This window comes from Sinocyclocheilus anshuiensis, unplaced genomic scaffold, assembly GCF_001515605.1.
Source record: "Sinocyclocheilus anshuiensis isolate Anshui unplaced genomic scaffold, SAMN03320099.WGS_v1.1 scaffold201, whole genome shotgun sequence".
Classification (NCBI taxonomy): domain Eukaryota; kingdom Metazoa; phylum Chordata; class Actinopteri; order Cypriniformes; family Cyprinidae; genus Sinocyclocheilus; species Sinocyclocheilus anshuiensis.
Genome location: NW_015537959.1, coordinates 536,520 through 544,007, shown reverse-complemented (window position 1 = coordinate 544,007; position 7,488 = coordinate 536,520). Strand labels below are relative to the sequence as shown.

The following is a 7,488-nucleotide window of genomic DNA, read 5'->3' as shown; positions in this document are numbered from 1 at the left end:
AAAACAAAAAAACCCAGCATAAATTAATTACTTCCGGCATAACTGTTTCAGCCAAGTGTGCAGGGATGTATCGCAGATATACACACGTGCAACAGCCACGGAAACTTTTTTTTTCTTTTACTGAAAGCCAACAAAAAACATTGAAAAGCACACTTTAACACTGAAGAAACAAACCTTAATGACTATGAACAAATGCACAACTGAGCATTGTGAACGTTACATGAAACCTATTCACCTAAATCAAGTGTGTTAATCGGGTTAACCTGCCATTTACATAATCAGAATTGACAATAAAATGCACACGCGACATGCATGTGCCAATCTAAAATCTCTGAATTCACGGTGAGTATCCATGCATGTTAATGTATATAATACTGTAGCCTGTGCCACATGAAAACATCTGAAATGGCCCTGTTAGGGTGAGGTCCCTTAAACCAGTGTTTTTCATTTAAAGCAAAACAAAAATCTGGATAAAAACAGTTTTCAAGAGAACACTTAACAAAAGGTCTATGGGAGTGTTGAGCAAGAATTTTCATTTAGTTGTCCTTAGAAGCCATCCTTTGTTTGTTTTTTTTTCTTTTCAGTTCTTTTATTAAGTCACAGGCTGCAACATAAAGCGCATCACACCAAATGCATGGATAAGCAGTTTATCAAGAATCCGCCAAACAGTAAGTCGGCCTTTGTAAGACTTCTTTTTTAAATACAGAAAATGTGGTGTTCAAGCATGCTTGACACGCTGAAAACAACATTCTTTGCTTAGGGCCGCACGTCTCAATCCAAAAAACCCTGGAGGACTAGCGCATCAGATAAGGGACTTCTCTCAGAAATGCCCCGCCAACAACAGTAGTTTCACAGGCACTGTAGCGTGTTGGTGAGTGACTGCTGTTCAGATGAAACCGAGAGCAGCTCTACAGACCAGCAACAGTGTACGTGTAACATCTATGAGAGATTCACGCTTCTCGAATCTGTGAATGCTGTCTTTAATCATAATCATCCGTCTCAAATATCCTCTGTTCTCCTCTGTGCTCTGGAGTCTTCAGGAAGTAAGAGTTCATGTCTTTTGGCAAGGTCTCTGGTCTCTTTCTGTCACCGGCTTTGTCTTTTCAAGTGTCTGTCCGAGGTTACAGGTCAAAGGTCAGTGACTTTATTCTCCACAGCTGCAGCAATCTGTTGGAGTCTGTAGCCCAGCTGCATCTTTTGAGCAGTGGAGTCCTCCTCTAAAGCTGTGATGATCTGATGAAGAAAAAAAAAATGTTATAGACATGAAAAGGATTGGGGATCTTTACATTTCATGATATGTAAATCATCACCCTAACTTTAAGTTGGCTGTTTAGTTTCACAATGTAAAAATAAAATGTTACATTTAATTTTCCTTTGAGTTCATTTCTAATGTTACTTAAGTTTAATGTAATGAATCTGCAGATTATCTGGTGTTTAAGAATAACAGTATCTATCCTGCTTCCTCTGAATTAACTGACAATGTTCATATCCATCTGCCTGGCATCAGAAAAGACACAGAACGAGCTTTTATAAGAAAATGTCAGGTGTTTAACTGACTGAAAATGCTGTATGTTCATAGCTCAACAAATACTTTATTCACAAAAAATCAAGAAAAATGTGATTCCTCATGATAAAACTTATGTCTACATGCAAATATTGTTCTACTTGTAAACATGGAGCAGTAGATGTATACAACATTAACTCTTGTTACAACAGGAGTCTATTTTTGTCACTGTTAATACTGTGCATCATTGTTATTGTTACTAGGTTGCTATAAAACACTTGCTAAAGCATGAGTGCATGACAAGCACGTGCTGTCAAGCCCCTTTATCACTATTCACACCAGAGCATGCAAATATTAATAACTCATCTGAAGGGCAAAGCACACAAAACAGACAAAAGAAAAGTTACTTTGAGTTAAAACATGACTTAATTTTAATAATCAAACAATTTTAAAAATACACTTGCTGTTTGCTAAAAAAAACGTTATCTTTTTTCAATGCTATTAATGGCATTTTAATGTACAACATAAACATACAAATATACAGAGAGAGAGAGAGAGATATAGAATATACTGAAGTTCTCACCTGATCATAGTATTTGTTAATATACTTGTACAACTCATGCAATGCCACTAGATGATTAACTTCATTAGAGTAGTTCTGCAATGGAAGCATAACAGAGGATAAATATTATTATAATGAATTCATTATAATTAAAAAATGCATTTAATATTGGCATAACAAATTTGTTGTCTCACACTGTGGGGGGATGATTCACATAAAATAAATATATCATAGCCTCATATATATGGCATTAATTTGGGTTTGACTGATTTTGCTGTAGTTTATGTGTATTGATCACACTAAAATTCCCATAATTCCCAAACACGACCTTTAAAAACAGATCAAATTTTAAAACACTAGGCATCACACGCTTGCCGACTTTGTAAATAGTTACAGAGGAAAAACTGGGCGTCATACACTAAATGACTGAGGATCATTTACACACTACCAGACTTTCAAACTGTTCTGAACACAAACTCATGCAGAAAAATGTGCCTTGTTGCTAGGAGACGTGTGACAAAAGACAACAACATTGGCTCAAAATATCAAACATGTTTCATATCCTCTGAATGGATGGAATCAGAATCTGAAGCTAAAAAATCGGAGTCTGTGACCATCATACACTACGTAAAATCTGTCAACTCGAATCTGCAGACTGGCTCTCACTTTCGGCAACACGCATCAACTTGTCCAGACTGTAAATGGGGTAAAAATCTGGCTAAAAGTCATGTAGTGTATTCAAGCCTTCCTTAAGGCATACAGCGGTTGTGACTTTTACTCAAACTTTACAATTTTTACTCAGTCTTTGCAATTTATTCTTAGATTTGTACTTTCATACCCAGTCATTGTGAGTTCCACACAGCGACTGTGAGGGTAGGGGACACACCAAACCGACTCCAAAGAACTAGTGCTGAGGAAAGCCTACTGTGGCATCACCTCACATCACCTGCGTCGGGGTAAAAAACTTACACTAGAACACATCAGACAGACTACAGCCGATGGCCAGCTAGCGCGTACACTCTGCGCTTGTGTGAGAGAACATAACTCTCCCATACCAGCAGGTGGCAGTAGTCTGTATTCGGCATTCAATCAGGGAAACCGGGAGAGCTAGAACTGTGGATTCACCAAGCGGCAACCTTCCGGTCTCTCTCGTGAAACCAACACGAAAGTGACTAAAACTGCAATTCATCGACTGGCCGCTCCAAAAGGGAGTCAGTCCCATAGACTCCCCATGTTAAAATGCCCAACTTTACAGCAGAAAAAAAATATGTTTACAGCCTGGTACAAAAAGTTGTTTTGGTCTATATAGCTAATTTTGCTCTTCATGACAACTGTGAGGGGGGTGAATTTTTTTATAACTCATCCGTTTAAATTATATTAAGCCTTAAAGTTCTGCATAATTAAGGGCGTGGCCACTTGAGTGGCTGTCACCACCGTCGAGCTAGGTGGGTGTGGTTTCAGCAACCAGCTCCACCCACATCCCGCCTCTTTGCCCATTTTTTCGATTATCCAGGAGTGACGCGCGGTGACGCACTGCCAAGATGGCAACGGCCGGCTCCGCCAACTTTGAGCTTCAAAAACACTCTTCAGAAATCTACGGGTGACGTCATGGACACTACGTCCATGTTTTTATACAGTCTATGGGATACACAAAGCAAGCAGTGCTTACTTTTACCATTGTTTACACCAACTGTGCTCATTACTGATGGATTTGTGTAGCTTTTTTCCATCATGTCTGCTAAGTTGGCACTTGCATTGTCAGCCCTTGGTCTTCCTCTTGTGGATAAAGAAAGAAAGAAACGGATAGATTGACAACAAGTGTCTGTGCGTTCCCTCTTTACTCTGTCATTGGTTTGCTTTCGTCAGTTCTGTTTTTTTCTTGTGCACTCATTCGCTAAGCTGAACAGCCAATCGGAGTCCTCTTTCTCGCCAACGAGCTCAGCCGCAGATGTGACATGCAGAATCAGACGAAATCAGCTGACGGTGTCCGACTAGAGCCAACAGTGCGGAATTTACCGGAAAAAAATAAATAAAAACTAAAACCGGCCGATGCTCAAACAAAAAAAACAACAACTGACATTGCCTGACTGCTGTCCGTCATCTTGGTGTGTACCGGGCTTTGCGGTTTGCTTTGTACAAAGAGCTTTCTAACAAGAATCATCTTTGAAGGCCAGTCAAAACAACCACATCTAATGGATCAGGTGAGGGCCCTTTATTTGTGGGTAATTTGCACCCACATGTAACCAAGTAAGTGTTGCTTGCCACTTTCCTCCCATCTGGACCAATCGGTTTTGTGCAAGTGTGCAGAGACAGAAGAACCAGCCTCTCTTGTGGGTTTGGTTTTGTTACTTTTGCCTAACGCCACAATGCAGAAAACACCCTAAATCCTCTGATGGCTTTTCAGAATGTTCTCTTAAAGTTTCTTTAACCCAGGCTGTTCGTCATCATCAAATTTGTAAATATGGTAACCTGAGCATCACAGTGTAGGAAAATGTCCCATAACTCACCCTAGAGAGTTCAGCTAGAGAAGAGTTCATCTCTTGGTCACTAACAGGGATGGTCTGTCTTATATCTGAATAATATCTGATGAAATACAATCAACAAAGTATGGTGAGTACATGTCATTCCACATTAAGCATTAAACTGCATTAATATGAGCTAACTGAACTCACCTCTCCACCATTTGTTTGTAGCGTGGGATGTCTCGAGCATACATGAGCTTGTTGATTGGGGAATCCTGTATGTACAACACAGAGAACCAAAGTCATTAGCGGCTGGTCTTTAAATCTGGCTTCTTCCCACAATCCATCTCCTCCAGCTTCATTTTGATTGGCTTACCCTGCCCAGTTTGTGGTCGGCGATAGTGCAGGAGTCCATGAAGGTCTGAGCAATGACTGACAGCACTGCATCTACATTGTCAGAGGCCTGAACATCGAAGATGAACTGAGGGTTCTTCAAGATATTAATCCAGAATCTCAGTGGCAAGCTACAAATCAAAGTCAAAATATAAGTTGTGACCGAATTACCTATAATACTTGGCTCATCTTAAAAAAAAAAAAAAAAAGTTCTTTACCAAGTGGATTGTCTCTGGGTCTGTAATGTTGTGCTGTGCAGCCTGGTCGTCCAACAGATCAAAGAAATATTTGACAGCCAGAGGAACCGGCTGACTGGTGCTCAGAATCACAGTGAACAGATCGTCTACGAACTTCTGCAGTGTACCCTAAAACACACAGTACAGGTGATCCATCTGGCCCTGTTTACAGTGAACTGTTTCAGTGGCGTCTGTATGTGGTACCTTCACAGACAGCAGGCGTGTGAGGTAGATCTCTGGGATGGCCTTGGCTCTCTCACGCTCTTTGTCTCTTAGACTGCCCCGTCTGTGTTTGGGTAGCTCCACCTCCTCATTGGCCTTCACCAGGTGCCACTGCTTCACTCCTCCTTCGTCTCCATCCTCCAACATTGGGGTCTCTGAGAGAGGAAAGAAAGAATATGAGAAAATATGAGAAAATCTGTAATAGCGGTATGATCAAATGGTTTTCTTTTCATTATTCTCTATTATACGCTACTGTTCAAAAGATTTTTTTTTTTAAAAGAAGAATCTTATGCTCACCAAGGTTGCATTTATTTGCTCAAATAATGTTGTGAAATATTATTAGAATTTAAAATTCTGTTGTAATATATCTTAAAATGTAATTGATTCCTGTGATGCAAAGCTGATTTCCAGCATCATTACTCCAGTCTTCAGTGTCACATGATCCTTCAGAAATCATTCTATTATGCTGATTTGCTGCTCAAGAAACATTTATTATTATTATCAATGTTGAAAACAATTGTACTGCTTGATATTTTTGCAGAAACCATATGACTTTTTTCAGGATTCTTTGATGAACAGAAAGTTACAGTTTTGTAACATTATAGATGTCTTTACTGTCACTTTTGATAAATTTAATGCATCCTTGCTAAATACAAGCATTAATTTCTTTTTACTGACCCCAAACGTTTGAATGGTAGCGTATATTCAATAAACATAATCTGTAATATCTACTATTGAATAACACAGTGAATTAAATATTTAAAAAAATGAAATGTAATTAATTTGATATTTTTTTCTGTTTTTATTTGGAACATAAAAACATACTATTCATAACAAATAATTATTTAACACTTCAATAATAAAAAAATATTTGTAGTAAAACTAATATTTTGAAACTAAGAACTGAGATAGTTCAACTCTGTATTCTGATTAGAAGAATTTTAAAGCTGTTGTAAAACTGTCAGTATATGCAAACCTTCAACTGAATTGTGCATTGATTTGGTAAATTTTTATGTTTTTAGTTCTCTTGAAAAAAAAAGAAAAAACACCATGTCATGCTGAAAAACAAGCAAACTTACTCTCTCCTGGTATGTAGTCATGGCTGTCGTGGTGAATTTGCTTGGATTGTCGTGACACCAGTGTTACTGTGGCTCCATCTGGGACCTGCAGAGATATAGGAAACACTTACAAATCAACAATGACAATGAAAAAAAATATATATAAAATTTCACTCCACAAAATAAAGTCATTAGATTGAAGAACAACTTGAGAGACCTTGTAGTGTTGTAAGGTGTTGAGGCGTTTCCAGGACCCCTGAACCACTGATGTCAAGTCCTGATCCGACAAAATCAAATGACCAGCCATTCCCGCCCTCCACTCTATAAAACACAAGATTACAAGAACTTACATTTATCATTAAATATTCAATTAAACATAGGGATGTAACGATTCACTCAACTCACGATTCGATTCACGATTCGATTCGATTCGATTCACAATTTATTTTTAACAAAATGAGATTTAAGACAAATTATAAATTAAATGTGTCCTTTTATTATTGCTTAGACAAAATACTGTACGTTTCTTTGTGAAATTGAAATATAACACTATAATAATATACTAATATAGCACTTGCATATTATTGCTCTTTTGTTGGTTTTGATTGCTTCTATTGTCCTCATTTGTTAGTCGCCTTGGATAAAAGTGTTTGCTAAATAACAAAATTTAAATTTAATGTAAATGTAAATAACAAAACTAAAATTTAAAACAAGCCCCAAATCAAATAAATAAGTAACACAAATAAAATAAATCTCTTCATATAAACAAACTAAGGCTTTGTCTGTGCTCTTTCCATTTAAAATTAGAGGCAACCACTGCATTTTAATCATGATCCAAACAAAGATGCTGCATACATGCAACATGAGCAGTTTTTAATCTAAATTACATTGTATAATTTCGAAATTTGAAGCAAAAACAGAATGGTTTGACTTCAGGTTTGTGAAACTATGCATACAAAATATCTGCATGAAACAGAAATAGCAGAGCAGAATGAGACGCAGATTCACTCTCTGCCAGCAGGTGGCGCTTAAAGCGTTTCCTTGGTTTCCG

At 37.8% G+C, this 7,488-nt stretch overlaps 1 protein-coding gene across 1 annotated transcript in view; it reads right to left on the bottom strand.

Annotated features, from left to right (window-relative positions):
• Positions 1-7: 7 nt before the first annotated feature.
• Positions 8-7,488, bottom strand: part of plxnb1a (plexin b1a) — an 84,547-nt gene continuing 77,066 nt past the window's right edge. The window contains exons 30-38 of the mRNA XM_016457652.1: positions 6,655-6,758; positions 6,459-6,543; positions 5,362-5,534; positions 5,132-5,286; positions 4,905-5,058; positions 4,739-4,803; positions 4,574-4,649; positions 2,088-2,162; positions 8-1,233 (exon numbers count right to left, since the gene is read on the bottom strand). Of these exons, the coding sequence (XP_016313138.1) occupies positions 1,129-1,233; positions 2,088-2,162; positions 4,574-4,649; positions 4,739-4,803; positions 4,905-5,058; positions 5,132-5,286; positions 5,362-5,534; positions 6,459-6,543; positions 6,655-6,758 (992 nt within the window). The 3' untranslated portion in view covers positions 8-1,128. The remainder of the gene's footprint in view (positions 1,234-2,087; positions 2,163-4,573; positions 4,650-4,738; positions 4,804-4,904; positions 5,059-5,131; positions 5,287-5,361; positions 5,535-6,458; positions 6,544-6,654; positions 6,759-7,488) is intronic.